The sequence below is a fragment of the Jaculus jaculus genome, chromosome 12 (assembly GCF_020740685.1).
Source record: "Jaculus jaculus isolate mJacJac1 chromosome 12, mJacJac1.mat.Y.cur, whole genome shotgun sequence".
NCBI lineage: Eukaryota > Metazoa > Chordata > Mammalia > Rodentia > Dipodidae > Jaculus > Jaculus jaculus.
In genome coordinates this window covers 23,923,528-23,942,271 of record NC_059113.1, presented here as the reverse complement: position 1 = coordinate 23,942,271, position 18,744 = coordinate 23,923,528, and the positions used below count along the sequence as shown (strand labels likewise).

Below are 18,744 nucleotides of genomic sequence, written 5' to 3'. Positions count from 1 at the left end.
AGTTCACACAGCCTTACACTTGACCTTAACCCAAAGGCCAAGAAGTGATACTTAGAATTACTATTGCCAAGTTTATTTAGGACAAGGCCTACCAAAGCATCTGGAATATAATCGCTAATTAACACATATTTGTCGAATGAATGGACGATAGAATAAATGACCAGATATCAGAATTAATCCAGTTTCTCCAACTACAATGTTAACACCAAGGTGGGGATTATGTCTTTAATATGGTTACTCAGCATGGGTGGTTCATAGGAGGTGAACAATCTTCAGAAGACATCAAAATAACTTGAGCCACATAAGGAGCAAAATGTTGAAAAAGGCTGGAGAGATTGCGTAGTGGTTAAGGCATTTGCCTATGAAGCCTAAGGACTCATGTTTGACTCTCCAGTACCCATGTAAGCCAGATGTACAAAGTGATGCCAGCATGCAAGGTCGTACGTGCACACAAGGGGGCGCACGTGTCTGGAGTTCAGTTTCAGTGGCTGGAGGCCCTGGCGTGCCAATTCTCTCTCCCTCTCTTTTTTTTTTTTATCATTTATTGGTTTATTTTATCACTACTACATTAGTCATTCATCATTTAAATATCTGACTCATTAAAAACCGTTTCAACACTTTTTTCTCCCATTTACCATAAAAATACAATAATTTGCTTTAAAAAAAAAAAAACCATGAACAAGCATTCTGGTTTCCCCCCACTTTTCTAATGTTTCTCGGAGATAGTAGTTTATCGATCGGTAAGACAGTAGGCTGAAGACTGAAATCACACATTCTTCCACTTCAAAGTGCTGAGCTCCGGAACCTGCTCTCTCTAAACCTTTCCTGTCCATATCCTAACATATGTACAACCGAAAGCACCACCTTGCAAACTATTACAGAGGGCAGGTTTTTCTCCACTCTATTAGTTTAAGTAAACGCAACTTACCTCTAGCATCATATTCAGAAAAATACTTAAGCCTCAAGGTCCCCAACAATTTGGAGTACTGAACTAGATAGCCAGACTAAGACACTTCTGTCAGAAGTAACACATTACTTAATGAGGGCCTTCCGTACCCTGCTGTTAGAACCTACGAATCCACGGACAACGCCGAGAACAGTCACTGTTACGCATTTACTCTTCAGGCAGTCCTTCGCCATTAGTCAGCTTGAACTAGGCCAGAGTCCAGCAGGAAAGTGCGCGGTGCACCAGATTTGCCGTCTCTTAAGTTGTTGCTGTCTTCTCTTCTTTACTGAAAGGTTGTACTGAGCCAGGCTTTACCCATGAAAGGCCAGCAACATGAACACTCTTATTGTGCTGTTCGTCAGGCTTTTTCTGAGTCAGCATCTTCTCTCTGGCTTCATCATGCACAGTAGGGTTCCATGGAGAAAAGCTAATTGCGTAGGGATCTTCTATTTTCGGCTGGTCAAACAAACGAGCAGTACATACTTTAACACTGTCAACCACTTTACTTTCAAAAAGCTGAACATCTTTTTCATACAGTACTGCAGCTTCTGGGTTTAGGGGGCTCGTTGTGTCGATCTTGTAGAAAACTCTCCTTGCGTACATTAAAACTTGCCACATATGGTTATGGTTCCGCCTCCACTTTGCAAATGCTCTCTTCACATCCAGTTCACCTGAGGTGGGATCAACTAGCGGGTGAAAGACGGGAATATCAAACACCAAGCGTGGACAGTCACCATCTGGATAGTTATCAGGGATATAAACTGTAAACTTGAACACGCCATCCTGATACAGCCCGTGCCGTATGAATATTACTCCAAACCACATTAATGCAGAGCGGTAAGATGGCTGTATATAGACACCTGGCAACTTCTGCTTCACAACCAGGGTAAATTCTGCAAGAAGTGAGTACTCCAGGTAAAAGGGTCCGTAAGATGCATGTGTGCTATTTGTTGACTGTACTGCCGGGGCAGGAGATGTAGGCTTCGTGATGGGCAAAGCATTTTTGGGAACAGAAGGCAGCTGTTTATTTGGTGCACTTCGTGGAGGACTAGTTTTCACATCACCTGTTGTTAATGTTTTCTCATCCCCATCAGATCGTTTGCGCACAGGACCTGCAGACGTGCTCCACAAAGGGTTCATAACGGGGACGCCCAGCAGATTCAGTGGTCTGTGTCATCCAACTCTTCTGGCCTCAGTGTCCACTCTGCCTGCCGGCTAGGCAGTGCCCCTCCACCTCGGTGCCCTTAATGTGGGGTTCTCGGCTGCCAAGCGCCTCGGCGGCCCGACAGCATCTCTGGCTGCAGCGCAGCCCAGCCCCTGCCGCTCCCCGCTCCGCTCCGCCCCGCCCTGCCCCCCTCTCTCCCTCTCTTTCTGTCTCTGCCACTCTTACTCCCTCACATTAAGAAAAAAAAAAAAAAAAAAAAAAAAAGAGGCCAGTCTGTTGGGCTTGCCTAAAAATAATGTTGAAAAATCAAGAAGTACATTCCAGGGGAGCAGTCTGTGATGGGGTAGGATGGGATGGGAGGAGAATAATTTAAAACTAGCTCAACTGTAAAGCTGTAGAAGACGATATAGCTGTCTCCTTCCTCTCAATCGTTTCTATTGATTGATTGATTGGTTGTTGATTGATTGAGGTTTTAGGCAAAGTACCCTTTGCACATCCTGGTGCCTGGTGTTTTCCATTCTCAGTGCAGTGAGATGACGCAGTGATTCCTAGCAGTCTCTACTCAACTATTCTCCAACCTGTTGGACCTCAGTCCCTACCGAGGCCTAGATCAAGTAGCCAGTTACTGTGGATTCTTTCCCTGCCTTCTGGTGATCTCAGTTCTGAAGTGGTGTTCCCTGCCAGCTCTGTGCGGCAGCGAGAGCAGGAGAGGGAAACCTTCAGGCAGGCAGTGAGAGGCAGCTCCTCTCTTATTCTCTGAAGTGTCCCATAGCAAATGACAGTGGCTGGGAAATGTCTTAATTCAGAGTGTTGTTAGCATAATTGATGTTCAGAGGCAGCGTTGGTAGAAACAAGCCCAGTTAATTGGTCTTTCAACCTACATTAGCACTTGCATTGCAGCCAATTAGGAAGGGCCAGAGGACCCTCTGCTCTGTGGCTAGAGCCCCGTGTAATGAGGCTGGGAAGACGCAGCTCTGGAGGCAGCAAGGTCGTGAAAGACTTTGATGAGCTGCATCTGCAGCCGCACCACAGAGGAGCCATGTGTCCAGTGAGGAGCGTGAGCGCCCTTCAACAAGCCAGCTTGGGGATGGAAGGAAGGTGATAGGCTCTCCCAGTGAAAAAGGAGCGGCAGCCTTTGAAGACAATAGGTGTGGAGGATTTCAACCTCAAACTAGTCTACAGCAATATTTCCAGTGAACATCGCTGTTTTCTGAGCTTCGACATCATTGAAAATAGACTGGAAGGACATGTTTTAAGAAAACCCTGTAGCACCTGACTGCCCAAAGTGGGGTTTACTGACCAGAAGTGAAAGGCCCAAGAATTCAGAAGCCCAGAAATACTATCATGCTCCAAAGGGAGCTTAAGCGGGCCCCTGCATACCTCAAACTCCAGGCTTTACTCTCTGTTGGAAGCAAGTAAAGAATCCCTCTTCTCATTATATCAGAGCCCGCTCTTAATATAAAACTAGGTAAAAAGGGCATGAGATAGCCCTCAAGGATGGAAAATGAGTAATGAAGTGAACCACTTATTTGGTTTCTGTAAATAGCCTGCACTATAAGCCTTACACTATAAGCCTTAATAGCCCACACTGTAAGCCTTAGTAGCTCGCACCATAAGCTGTAGCAGCCCGCCTCAGACCACCAAGGACATAGGAGGCTGATACCATACTCTGCTACCCCCACCTAAGGAATTGTGCAAATGCTGACCTCCAAGGTCATAGGAGACTGGTACCACACTCTGCTACTCCCACCCAAGGACCTGCGCAAATGCTGACCACCAAGGTCATAAGAGAATGATTGGTCCACGAGGGGCTTGAACAAATTAAACTAATTGGCTTAGAAACTATGGGGTGGCACAAACTGACTGGCTAACACCCTGCAGGCTCCTGATATTAAAAAAATGATTGGTCTAATGCACAGGCTTTGTTAGAAACCCTATAAAAACTGTCCTGTTCCTGCATTCGGGGCTCTGCAGTCCTCTACCCCTGGGAGGTGTACGACTGTGGGCCCCAGCACGCTTGGAATAAAATCCTCTTGCAGTTTGCATCAAGACCGCTTCTCGTGAGTGATTTGGGGTGTCGCCATATCCGGGCAGAGTGTGGGGACCCTCTACTGGGTTTTTTTTTCCTTCAGAAGCAGCCCTGATCTCTAGTGGTTTGGTTAACGAACGCAGCAGTGGCACAATGGACCTGTGGGCTTGGCGTGCACCATGGAAGAAGATCCGCAGGTGTTTCCCACATCTGTTACAGCTGGGAAGTGGTACCCTAGCGCAGCGGTCAGTAGAGGCCTCTCCAGGGAAAACAGTCACCCTCTCTTTTGCCTATTGATTGTGGCTGTTTTCTCTCTACAGCAGCAGAATTGAGAAGTTGCAAGAATGACCCAATGGCCCACAAGTCTGAAATACTTGCTTTGTGATTCTCTGCAGACAGTATTTGTGGACCCTGCTCTGGTCCGTACTAACAAAGTTGGCAGGGAATGCTGCACAAAACTCAACTGCCATTCTTGTTTGTCCTTGGGGAGAGCAAGTACCAGATATTTAATTTGTTGTCTCAATAGTGCTGTGGACATTGTGGACTTGGGGCAATGGACATTGCATGGCAATGATCTTAGACAGTAATGGATTCTTCAGTGGAAATTGTCAAAAATGTCAAACTTCCCACTACCATGACTGAGTTAAATGGCTTAAAGAATTTTCCTCCGTTTCATAGACAATAAAGGAAAATGATGGAGCCAGGCGTGGTGGCGCATGCCTTTAATTCCAGCACTCGGGAGGCATGGGTAGGAGGATTGCAGTGAGTTTGAGGCCACCCTGAGACTCCATTGTGAATTTCAGATCAGCCTGGGCTACAGCAAGATCCTCCCTCAAAAGACAACAAAAGAAAAACAAACAAACAAAGAAAAATGATAAACTGGTGTTTGTAATGAAACAATCACCGATTTTTCCACTGGGCCGTCTGAGGTGTGTTACTATGTTTTCCCCAGACATACCAAAAGCTTGCTGTGGCTTTATTGCCAGACTTTGGGGATAATTTTACACCAGGCCAATTACTCAGAGATCACTTCCTTTGCTCTCGTTTTTCATCTGCATAAAATGTTAGACAGACATGGGCTGTCTTGAAAGAAGTTTGGCTATTTTGCTTTATTCATTGTGAAAAGATTGTTTAAAAAACATGAATTTCTTGGTAGAGAATCTTCTCTTTTCAGATGGCAGTGACCTTGGGATGACTCAGAAGGCATTGTGGTGCTGGGAAGAAGTGACAGAGGAGTGCTCAGCACTGCAATATTTCTATCACACCTTCCAAGGCTCAGGGTCCATTGCAGAAGAGGTGGCGGAAAGAATGTAAGAGCCAAAGGAAGGGTAGGACTCCTTACAATGTGCTCTTCCAGACACAAACTGGCCTGGGTATACATGACCTCACAGTGCCTGACACTACCTACATAAAACCATCATAACAGGAGGAAAAGATCATGACATCAAAATAAAAGGGAGACTGATTGAGAGGGAGAGGGGATATGATGGAGAATGGAGTTTCAAAGGGGAAAGTGGGGGAGGGAGGGAATTACCATGGGATATTGTTTACAATCATGGAAGATGTTAATAAAAATTGAGAAAAAAAATGTGCAGAGTTGTTAATAAAAAATAATAAATAAATTAGAAAACCAAACCAACCAAATAAACAAACATGAATTTCATACTGTGTTCTATAAAGAGAGCTCACACTTGACCCTAGGACTAATGGAAAGGAAGATGTTTGCTAAACCATCAGGGTTGAAATATTTTGATAGGAGAGCTTTTGGATTTGTACTTATAAAAATATATATTGTTGGGCATGGTGGTACACGCCTTTAATCCCAGCATTTGGGAGGAGAGGTGGGAGGATCATCGTGAGTTCGAGGCCACCCTGAGACTATGTAGGGAGTTTCAGGTCAGCCTGGGCTAGAGAGTGAGACCCTACCTTGAAAAGCCAAATAAATAAATAAATAAATAAATAAATAAATAAATAAATAAATAAATAAATAAAAATATTAAAGAAGCTCCTGTTGTGCCTTCATAGTCCTTGGAGTTTTTTCTCCAAGCTTCTGCTCCCAAAGCCTATCCCTGGCCCTCTGTCGCACGCACACCACCAACAAAAGCTGGGCTATGGTCCCAGACATCAGACACACGCATGAATCATGGCTGCACCTCAGCAGCAGTCATGTACCTGCTTAAAGACCTCAACAGCCTTCTGGCACTTAAAGAAAACACACACACACACACACACACACACACACACACCCCAAAAATTCTAATTAATCACAGGTGAAATAGCTTGGACTGTCTCCAAAAGCCCCTGAATTTACTGCCAAGCTTTGATGCTAATTTTCTTTCTAAGTAACCCCCTAAAGAAATTTACGATTAGGTAATTAAAGTAATGAATAAAGAGGTACTTAGGTAGAAGGAAATGAGGAGAGAGGAAAAGTCTGCCTTTCCATCCTGCAATAAATGTACTGGGGTATGCATCATTTGTGAACCCCAACTTAAAGGTTCCCAAGTGGCCTTTCCCTGAAGAATATTAACAATACCAATATTTGAAAGACCAAAATTAGACATGTAAATGAATTTGGGAATAGGTAATTTTGCTAAAGACGGAAAGAATGATGCTTTCTGCCAGATATGCTTGGCATTTTTTTTTTTTTTTTTTTTGTATGCCATAGCTTGTGTGTTTTGAGAATGTGATGGTGGTTTCTCCCTGTGAGCAGATTAGATCACTGGGTTTGGTGTAGTGAGTTCATTTTCCTCCATTTCCCCAGGTCCCTGATAGAGTAGATTCTAGATTTCCTGTTTCAGTTGTGTGGAAATAAATTGCTCCAGTGTTTTGTCTTTATATTACACATGTGTAGAGAAGTACATGGAATCTTATAATTTTTAGCTCAGTCTTCTCTGATGCTTAATGTTGAGTACTGGTTACTTGATATATGGTTTATGTAATAAGTTATGGAAGGAGCCAGGTGTGGTGGTGCATGCCTTTAATCCAAGCACTTGGGAGGCGGAGATAGGAGGATCACCAAGAATTCGAGACTACCTTATATAGTGAACTTCAGGTCAGCTTGGGCTAGAGAGAGACACTACCTTGAAAAGCCAAAACAAAACAAAAAAAAAAAAAAAAAAAAAAAAGAAAGAAAAAAAAGAAAAATACCCCACACATTAAAACAAAAAACAAAAAACAAAAACAGTTATGGGGACCTGCTAGAGGTGCTTGGGTTTCATCCTAAGCACTGAAAACAAAAAGTAAATATATTTAGAAGCATATCTTGGAAATTTCATTTTGGATATTTCACTAAGCTACTTATGAACTTATATATTTTCCCCTCCTTCTGAGAAGGTGTGAGTGAAAATAATCCAGGGTTTTGAATTGGAAATAAGGTGGGTGACTTTACAGTCTCAAGCTTTATGAGCTGAGCTGAGGGCACTGAGGCTCAGAGAGGTCAAAAGATTTGGCAAAGCCAGTAACCACCTACTGTGTAATTAAGAAAATAGGAATTGAAGCCAGATAGATTTGCACTTTTAAACTTTCTACTACTTACCAACAGAGGACCTCTAGAAACCATTTATTGGCTGAGATTATTTTCTAGATCTATGAAATAAAAGCAATAATTAAATTTTTTAAAATTTATTTGAGAAAGATAGAGTAAGGCAGATAGACATACCAACAGAGAGAGGGAGAGAATGGGTGCACCAGGGCTTCCAGTTATTGCAAACGAACTCTAGATGCATGGGCCACCTTGAATATCTGACTTACATGGGTCCTGGGAAATTGAACCTGGGTCCTTAGGCCTCACAGGCAAGCACCTTAACCACTAAGCAATCTCTCCAGCCCAATGATAATATTTTTTAGGAAGCGTTTAGTGAAATGCTTAGCATTATACCTAAAACAAGAAAACACCAAAAATGATTAGCTCTTACTAACTATATTTATAGTTTTCTTGGGGTTCATTGTAATATTATTCTTATTTAGTGGATTTTGCTCATTTTTCACAATTCCTTACTGCTTTGTACAGGAGATGGGGACACAGTCAAAGGTAGCCATTTGTTTCCTCACAGACAGATGAACTTGGAGTTGTGTTCAGTTCAGTTGCTCTGCCTAAGAGAAATTTTTACATCTTAGAGGTCTCTAAATAAAGGCTTATTTTCTTCCTAGGATATGATATGTATTTTACAACTTATTTCTAATTAAGGATCATCACATTCACAGAGAAAGTACTTTAAGGACATCATTGGGTCCTGGCAATGAGAGGAAGGGGAGTTATTCTGTCAATCAAGGTAGCTCCCCAGTTCTAACAAGCTAGCCAGATTCCAAAGCCACCATTGACTCAGTCTCATCTCTTCCCAGTCCCATGATCCTAGAGCCTGGCTCCTCTCTGAGCCTCTATCTAAAAGACAGAGAAGTTGGAGAATCTGCCAAGTAGAAATTTAAAATGACAAAACAGCTGATTATATCTGAGGTGACAAGAATGAGAAATAAAAGCCATTACAGCCCATTTGCAACAAGGCTTCAGCCAGTTGAGTTCCAAGGCATTCCTCTAAAAATTATTAATGGTATGACAGCATTTTCCGCACAGGAATCTGATATGTGAAATAACACCGAAGTACACACATTGCGTTTGAGATGGTAAGAGGGGCCTGCCCTCATTTATTTCGTTCCACAGATTTGAAGAGACACCCTAATCAAGTTGTCAGGGTGAGCACCAGTGGAAACACACTATACTTGGAGGAGCAGACTTCCAGAGTAAATAGTTTTCTGTGGTAGCAGAGGTCAGCAAACTATGGCCCAGGAGTGAAACCTGACCTAACACCTCAGTTTTGTATAGTTAACAAGCTTCAAGGAATACATTTACATTTTAAAATGATTTAGAAAATCAGAAGGCTATTTTGTGACAGAAGTCACTTGTTTGCATATTGTCTGCAGCTGCTTTTGTCTACCAGGCAGAGCTGAGTAGAAGACAGTGGGATCAGAAAGCCTAAGTTGAACTTGGAGTTGACATTGCGATCTTTAAAGAAGCTCTTTGCCAGTACCTGTATTCTGGGATACCCCAGCTAAACTAACATTTCTTTTGCACAAAGAAAGGAAGCTGCAAGCCAGAAAATTCCTGAAAAGGTTTTCCATGGACACTGTAGCTTCAGCTTAGATCCATAACATTGAAAACAATTTATCTGCCATTGCAGGAATAAGCCACTTAATCCTGAAGGCAGTAAGTAAGCTAAGGTTTTGCAAGAAGTCACTGGAGTAAGGCCTACTCAGTGCCAGGGGGCCCTTCAGCAGTTCTAAAAGGCAATGCCAACATTTTATTCTTTGAGAAGTTGTCACAGGCTGCCAATCATGAATTCCCCATGGCTGGTTCCCTTATACATTACCTTCATGGGTAAGGGGGAAATGCCAGCCCAGAGATAAGATAAATCCCAATAATTTCATATCTATCTCTGATATATCTATATATCTATATCTATTTCTATCTCCATCTCATCTCCATATCCCTATCCATCTATCCATCTATCTATCTATCTATCTATCTATCTATCTATCTATCTATCTATCTATCTACCTATCTGCCTTTAAGTGATAGTTAACAAATGGGGTTTTACTCTTTCCTCCATAATTTCCTCCTCCCTCCTTCCTGCCCATCACCAGGAAGTACCAGTGGTATTGAAGATGTTTACCATTCTATAATTTCATATTCTTTTTTTAAATATATTTTTGTTCATTTATTTATTTATTTATTTGAGAGTGACAGACACAGAGAGAAAGACAGATAGAGAGAGAGAGGGAGAATGGGTGTGCCAGGGCTTCCAGCCACTGCAAACGAACTCCAGATGCATGCACCCCCTTGTGCATCTGGCTAACGTGGGACCTGGGGAACCGAGCCTCGAACCGGGGTCCTTAGGCTTCACAGGCAAGCGCTTAACCGCTAAGCCATCTCTCCAGCCCTAATTTCATATTCTTACAGAGCAAATTTCTTGTAATTTTTAAAAATATAATTTATTTATTTATTTACTTGAGAGAGAGGAAGAGGCAGAGAAAGAGAGAGAGAATGGGTGCACCTGGGCCTCCAGCCGCTGCAATCGAACTCCAGATGCATGCGCCCCCTTGTGCATCTGGCTGACGTGGGTCCTGGAGAGTTGAACCGGGATCCTTTGGCTTTGCAGGCAAGTGCCTTAACCACTATGCCATCTCTCCAGCCAGTTTCTTGTAATTTTTAAAACTAACTGTTTTTCCCCCCCAGGCATCTTTCATAAATCAGTCTTCAAATTCAGAATAATGTATGTTTCTGTGTTTGGACAGCAGAATGGATGAGCCTGATACTGAAGAGCAAGTTCAGCTCTGGTGGAAGAGACACCGACAGCAGCCTGCTTGGGACCAGCAGAGACGCCATCTACTCTTAGCTGCCAGTAGCCAATGGACTTATCATCCAGCAGGAGAGATGGTGCACATGTGCACAAGCGACACAGAGAAGGTGGCATGGCTCAAATGGAAAAGGCACAAGTCATGATGCTGTGCAAGACTTCCTGAGCACATGCGTTAGCAGATTGATGGAAGAGGTGGAGCTGGAACTAAGCAAAAAGGGATCGGATTGTATTATTCATAAGGAGCTATTAGTTCAGTTTGTATGCTAAGAAAAACACTTAGACATTGGGTCGTTTAATGTCATTCCAGTAATATTTGTAATATTTTATCCTAGTAGAACAGCAATAACAACATACTGCAGGTGTTTATAAACAATGCACATTAATTTGTCATAGTACCCAGTACTAGCCAAGAACCAAGGAGCCAGCAGATTAAGTGACTGGAGAAGAGCCATTTCTCCTGGGTACTGCTTCCTCATGGAGTCCTGACATGGCAGAAGGAGCAAGAAGGGTATAAAGGCAAATTCAGCTTCTCTTTGTAGGACACTAATCCAGTTCACAATGGGGGAGCATGGCCTGGTCTCCTCCCAAAGGCCCAGTTTCTTAATAATCAATGACCACACTGACCATCCAGTTTCAACATAGAAACTTTGAGGACACATTCATTCTAGATAAAATGAGTTAGTGGCTGAGCTAGTTTCTTGATTCTAAATGAAATTCTCTTTAAAAATAATAAAAAGAAGAAGAAGGAAAGACTGGAAAAAAAAAAAAAAACCACGCTTGCTCAGTATCTCACACAAGGTAGGAAGTTTTGTAGTTTACGTCTTTAAAGACATAAAATGCTACTTGGCTCACCCTTCCTTTGGTGAGGTAGAAGAACAATGGGAGGGAGCTTGAACTCCGGTACTTTGTCAGAGGAGGTAACATTTGGGTGATCTCACTCACTTCAGGTACGCTCTGGTCCCTGTCCTTTGAGGAATGAGAGATCTGCTCGTGTCAGTGGTTATGCCTGGTGATTCAGTGTAAGGTTTCTAATAATGGAGACCTCTTCCAGCTCTCCCACCTAGTCATCCAGCTAATGGAAGGGTAACTTCATCAGAGGTCAGCAGCAAACTCCTTGTTCTGTTCATTGCCTCCCAAATAGCTGGGATGAATCTTCCAGGGGGCATAGACCCACCTCTAGCCCAGAAAATGCCAATTAATCAGGGAACAGATGCTGTACATCGATGTGAGTGTATATTTCTATATATAGCAGCAGGTTTTCCTCCACCATGCAACTATGAATGTATACGTGTTGTATAGGGTAACCATCCTTCAGGAAAAAAAGGAAAACACTAATTGGCAGTGTTCTATTGTTTTAATTAAAAGCCTCTTTAACTAGAACAGTTCAGCAGAAACTTAAGAGAAAAGGTGGCTGTATGTTCCACCTGGAAGTGTCAGCAAGTGCTAGGCTGAAAGCTCATTACCCCAGAAAGAGAAAGAAGGGCGAGTTCCTGAAACCAGAGGACCGTCACGTCAGCAGCTCAGAGGAAAGAAAATGTACTACCTCCAGCTTGTGAGTGGGGCCCCTCATCCCCCAGTGCTCAGGCCCCCTCCCATCTAACCCTGAACAGCTCATCCCTCCAAAGTGGAGTCATAGAGGTGTTTTGGGTGAGAAACATGACTTTCACTTGACTGGTCTAGTTTTCTTCCATTACCTTATTGACTTGCTAGGGAGTTAAGAAACCCCATGACTAGGTCTTTTAGTTCTTTAAGCATCTTCACTGGCAGAAAAGGTCCCTCTGGTATCACACCCCTCAGAAACAAAGGCATAACCCATTTCATTATTACACATCTTGTAATGTATAGTAGTTTATTAAATCTTGTTGGTCAACCTGTTTTAAACTATGGGCTCCTTACAGACCAGGCGGAGGGGGCTGGCTGCTGAGGTTAGGAATGAGGCAGCAGAGAGCACTGGCTTTAGCTGGGTTCAGCAGCTGGCTCCACTTTATGTTTATGGTCACCTCTCACATCTTTTCACTACTCAATTTCCTACCTACACAATGAGCAAAAGAAGTAGAGGAAGTTCTGGGCCAACTTGTGGGCTTCCTCCAAAATTCATGTTAGTATTTAGTATTTTATATTTATTTATTTGACAGAGAAAGAGGGAGAGAGAAAGAATGCGCAGCCAGGGCCTCCAGCCCCTGCAAATGAACTCCAGATGCATATGTGCCCTTGTGCATCTGGTTAACATGGGTCCTGGGGAATCAAACCTGGGTCCTTTGGCTTTGTAGGCAAACACCTTAACCTCTAAGCCATCCCTCAAAATTCATGTTCAAATCCCAGCCCCCCGTGCTTCAGAATGTGACTGCATTTGGAGATAGAAACTTTAATGATGTGATTAAGACTGAGTGAAGTGACTGGTAAAGAGGAACAAGATTAAGAGCCAGACAAGCACAGAGGAAAGACCAGGTGGAGACACAGGGAGAAAGTCAGTACATACAAGCCAAGGAGAGGGGCCTCAGCGGAAACCAGCTCTGCTGACACCTTGGCCTTTACTTCCAGCCTTTAGGACAGTTTGGCCATTTCAGATGATGACAGTTCACTGAAGCAGCCCTAATTACCTAAAAAAAGGTAGTCCTTCAGGTGGAATGAGCTCCAATCCCAATTCGTGGTGTGTATCTGTGAAGATAACTTGAGAAAGTGCTGTAAGCTAGGGCCCTCTGGGAAGCATGTACACATGTACACACACACACAGGAAGAGAGAGAGAGAGAGAGAGAGAGGAAGAGGGAGAGGGAGAGGGAGAGGGAGAGAGAGAGAGAGGGATTTGCAAATCATCCAGGGCCTACATGATAAGCCTGTCCCTAAGTCTTGGGAAGCTGGCTGGCTAATGATTTATTTTTTTTTCGAGGTAGGGTCTCTCTCTAGCCCAGGCTGATCTGGAATTCACTATGGAGTCTCAGGGTGGCCTTGAACTCACGGCAATCCTCCTACCTCTGCCTCCCGAGTGCTGGGATTAAAGGCGTGCGTCACCACACCTGGCTGGCTGGTGATTTTGGAAGAGAAAGGGAAGGCAGGATTTAACAGAAAATGGGACTTTCCTGAGGCGGTAGGCCCTTCATAGCCCCAGAATCAGGAGAAAACACCTGGGGAAAAGGAGGCTGTCTCCTATCATGGAATTTCAATCCACATCCTAGGAAGGTGCTGTCTGCCCATTGTTTTAGGAAAAAGGGAAAGGACGCTGACTTTTGCTGTCCCTGTGGACGTCAGAAACAGGAAGCCATCAGGGCACTTTCTCTACTTCTGTGCTCTGTTTAAAAACACAGGTAAATGAGCCAAACTTGAGCAGGGATACTCAGAGACATTTTCCTTTTCTACTCCTATCAAAATAATGAAAACATTTGGCCATCTTACTTTATTTTGAGCAAAATGGTATGTGATGGACAAGAAACAAGGTACCTTGGGTTAGTCCTTTCAAAGTCATGGCTACAGGTTCAGACTTTAATTCTAAGCAATCTTGACATGTCTGCCTTATCTCCTTCCCTATCTGTCCCCCATAATCTGAAAGAGCATCACCATCAGTTTGGGACATTTTGGTATCTAAGCTCTCCTTTCAGCTCTTTCCCCCTTGTGTAAACAAGAGATCTCTATGTTTTCTTTGAACTTGAGAAAGAGTCTGGTGGCAGCTCTAATTTCAGACTTAACTATAGTTCTTCGCTTTGCTTCACAGAGCACTAGAATAGCTCATGTTGCAAAAGGCATCCCTGAGAGTTGTGCTCAGAGATCAGGAACTGCTAATGCAGAGCACACAGCAGCATGAGCCACTGAGCAGGGAGAATTTGCTTATTAATTCGGCAAAACATTGTCGGGCAGTTTGGCTTTGCTGGTAAAGACAAGGCATGGGGTGGGGGCTGTAAAGTGATGGTGGAAATGTTGGTTAAGAGAGCTCTTCCAGAGGTTTCTATCTAATTTAGCCCTGTTAGTGTCAGCAGACAGCTAAAGATAAACATTGAAAGGAACAAGCCAGCTTCCTTACCTGTCTAGTTTTAGGAGACAATCCACTGTATCCGTGACTTGAGAACATTGTTTTTTTTTTTTTTTTCTTTACAATACTGAAGGGAAGCCTTCCTTGCCATGAAATGGAAGGTCACTGACTCACCCTTTCTCTTCCTCCAACATGTCTCCTCACTCAACCCTATCGGATATAACTCAGGAAAAGTAATGCATAAAGAACTTTCCTAAGTGAGAGAAATGGGAAAATGTGATTAGAAGTCATCATAAACTAATCCAATGAAAGAGGGAAGTAGTGCAGATAAAATGGCTTTTTAGAAGAATATGGGTAAGATGTAGCTCTGTTCTGAACATGGCACTGGTGAGATCTTCTAAGGATCTTTAAGTCATCCTTTCCCTAACTGTAAAGCAAAATAGGAGTTGTTCCTGCTTCCTTTCAGAAGGAAATGGACCACATTCATCAAAAAGTTGAGCTTTATCTTTGGTCTGAGCATCTCCTTGTCAGCACCTCTCTGCTGCGTTAATTGTATTTAGAGTATGGTCACAATAGCAAAGGACATTTTCAAAACCAAACCCTATTACTACCTTCAGGACCTTTCACATGAGGAATCCCTCACTCTGAGCCATCATGTAGCCACATGTGTTTTAAAAAATATATGTCAAAAGGGAAAGAAACAAGTTGGACAGATTTCTATGAGGCTTCACAAAAGTAGTTTCGAGTATAGCAGAAATGTGAACATAGTTATGGCTTATGGACAGACATATTTGAACCCATGTTGCAGAGACGCAGTGGTGTCTGTGGCGATGGCTTGTAGACACACATGAATCCGTGTGTAGACACAGTCGTGTCTGTGGTGGTTGGTTATGGACACACATGAATGCATGTTGAAGGGACACAATTGTATCTGTAGGTGATGGATTATGCTTGATTTTTTTCATCTTTCTTATGTTCTTCTTTATGTACTTTTCAATAAGCCATGTATGTTTCATTTTGAAGGGGCTGCAATGACTCAAAGCATTTCTAGGTTCCTTATTTAAAAAAAAATTATGAGGACCCAAGAAGAAAGAGCATGTGTGTTTGTGTACATGCACACACACACTTAAAGTTAATACTTAAAAGCACACATCTGATGGAGGAAACTTGCTTCATATTCCTAATTTCTTAATCTTCTCTTTGTATGAGGTGTACAGCTAAGAGGTCCACCTTCTAGGCCATTAGTGGATTTTATTTTATGTCACTTTTTTTGTTTGTTTGTTTTTGGTTTTCTGAGGTAGGGTTTCATTCTAGCCCAGGCTGACCTGGAATTCACTATGTAGTCTCAGGGTGGCCTTGAATTCATGGTGTTCCTCCTGCCTCTGCCTGTCTCCCGAGTGCTGGGATTAAAGGTGTCCACCACCACGCCCAGCCTATGTCACACTTTTCTAGTGATTTTATTTTTTCTTCTGGGTGAAGAGAAGCAGGGAATGTAGGAAAAGGGTAAATCCCACTGCAGTAAAGTTCAGAGGCAGTGTGCACATGCCCAGGTCCTCCTGCACACCAGCCCTATTTTCTGCGTCTTGTAGCAGGCATATGAGTGATTTGTTAGTTTGTAATAAAAATTTCAGCAGCTCTCTTTAGCTGTTGTAACCCCTGAGGGCTCTCCCTCTCCTTCTCTTACACACACACACACACACACACACACACACACACACACACACACAGAGAGAGAGAGAGAGAGAGAGAGAGTTTATTTTGTTCTTTGTTTTAAGGTCAGCTCATAAAGATTTGATCAAGTCAACCAGGTGGAACGATCACCCTGCTGAAAGATGCTTTCATCTGGGCCTGTGGGATGATGGGTAGGCAAGTAGTGAGACAGACAAGGCGTGGAGAGAAGAAAGTGAAGCTTCTACTATTGGGAAAGGCTTCTGTGTGGGGAGGTGGGGGCTTGCTTGGCAGGGGCATGCCCCCCTGGATGACAGATCTACTATCCTGTACAAGCCCCAACAGCCAACACCTAGCGGCTGACAAATCTGTCATGACAACAATGGGAATGGAGTTCCTCACAGGCCTAGTCCAAGAAGCCATGCTTTGGCCCTAACACACTGGTGATAAGCGCCCAAGCAAAGTCAGGTATCCCTTCTCAGTGTTCCTGTTTAAATGAAAAGAGGAAATGCTGACCAAGGCCGCAGTGTTGCTTGGTTATACTGAACATTTGCTCCAGGAGGTCCTGCTGTGGTGTGGAGTGAGGAGTGTGGAGAATAGCGCTAAGCATGCTAATGCCAGCTGGCTATGCTGGTGTTGGCATGTTTACACTCTGCATTTTCTTATTCTCTACTCTATAGTATGACTCTCTTGGACAACGTGGATTTGCTACAGAACAGTAAGTATTCAATGCTTCCATCAAGTGTGGTAAGTACAGAAGAACATGTCAGAATTCAGGGGCTGGAGTATTCTCCATCCGGTCTCCAGAAGAATGGAGTTAATGCCCACGTCCTTCATAGGAACAACGAAAACTCTAAGTTTATCATGAGCTTTCATCTGGGTCAGGGAATTCAGGAAGTATATGAAAAATGAGAGAGGAAGCGGGGAAGAGGGTGAGAGTACAGGCACATCAGGGCTTCTTGCTCTTGTAAATGAATTCCTGACACATGTGCCACTTTGTACATCTGGCTTTAAATGGGTACTGGGAAATAGTACCTGGGATGACTGGCTTTGCAAGTACCTATAACTACTGAGCCATCTCTTAGCACTAGACATTATTTATTTATTTCCAAGCAGAGAGAGAGAGTGAGAAGAGAGACAGAGAGAACAGGTGCACCGGGGCCTCCAGCCACTGAAATCCAACTCCAGATGCATGAGCCACCTTGTGCATCTGGCTTTACATGAGTACTGGGGCATCAAAATCAGATCGTTAGGCTTTGCAGGCAAGTGCCTTAATTGCTAAGCCATCTCTCTAGCCCCAGACTTTTTGAAATTGATTCAAACGGGACTCAGACTTTATTTCATTTATTTTTACTCTATTCTTTGTAGTGCTCTATATAAAGTTTTACTCATACTTCTCTCCAGTTGGCTGTTAAGCCTTTCTGGCGAATTTTTAAAAAGCTGTACAATGACTTTCACGTTACAAAAGAGTTGCAAGGACAGTAGGGATTTCTCCTCTACATGCACTGTCACCCAGTTTTACTCATTACCACTGCAAACCTGTGAAAAGCTGAGAAACTGGGTGGGAGATGTGGGTTAGAGGTAGACACTTGTTTAGCATGCAAAAAGCTATGGGTTCAATTTCTAAAACAAAAATCCCAATGAAGTATATTAATTCATTAGTGTTTATCAAAGTCTAGACTTGGTTTTGCATTTTGACACTTTCTCCATTACTCTCCCTTTCTACTCCAGATCCAGTCCACAGAACTATGTGGAATCTATTCTACATCCGTCCATGGAACTCTATGGAATCTACTCCAGATCAAGTCTATGGAACTATGTGGAATCTACTCCAGATCCAGTCCATGGAACTATGTGGAATCTATTCTACATCCATCCATGTAACTACATGGAATATACTCAGATCCAGTCCATGGAGCCATGTGGAATTACTCCAGTCCACAGGACCACATGGAATCTATTCCAGATCCAGTCCATGGGACTACATGGAATCTATTCTAGAACCAGTCCATGGAATTACATGGAATGTATTTTAGATCCATTCATGGAACTACATGGAATCTACTCCAGATCCAGTCAATGGAACCATGTGGAATCTAGTCTAGATGCATCCATGGAACCACATGGAATCTACTCCAGATCCAGTCCATGGAACCATGTGGAGCCTACTCCAGAACAAGTCCATGGAACTACATGGAATTTATTCCATATCCAGTCTATGGAACAACATGGAATCTATTCCAGATCCAGTCCACAGAACTATGTGGAATCTATTCTAGACCCATCCATGGAACTATATGGAATCTATTCCAGATCCAGTCCATAAAGCTACATGGAAGTGATTCTAGATCCAGTCCACGGAGCCACCTGGAATCTATTCCAGATTCATCCATGGCACTATGTGCCATCTACTTAGTTTCTTTATGTCTTGCAACTGAAATGTGTGGTGTCTTCAGCAATAGGGACTTATTATCTAGTTTTTTTAAAAATTTTATTTATTTATTTGAGAGCGACAGACACAGAGAGAAAGACAGATAGAGGGAGAGAGAGAATGGGCGCGCCAGGGCTTCCAGCCTCTGCAAACGAACTCCGGACACGTGCGCCCCCTTGTGCATCTGGCT

At 43.2% G+C, this 18,744-nt stretch overlaps 1 protein-coding gene across 1 annotated transcript; it reads right to left on the bottom strand.

Annotated features, from left to right (window-relative positions):
* Positions 1-1,035: 1,035 nt before the first annotated feature.
* LOC101617005 (AKT-interacting protein-like) lies at positions 1,036-2,250 on the bottom strand. The gene has a single exon (XM_012952445.2). It carries the CDS (start codon positions 2,084-2,086, stop codon positions 1,205-1,207), a length of 882 nt encoding a protein of 293 aa, XP_012807899.2. The 5' UTR covers positions 2,087-2,250; the 3' UTR covers positions 1,036-1,204.
* Positions 2,251-18,744: the final 16,494 nt, after the last annotated feature.

What these genes read in the sequence shown, in the direction of transcription:
- LOC101617005 (XM_012952445.2), bottom strand. Translation starts at nt 2,086, where the DNA reads ATGAACCCTTTGTGGAGCACGTCTGCAGGTCCTGTGCGCAAACGATCT.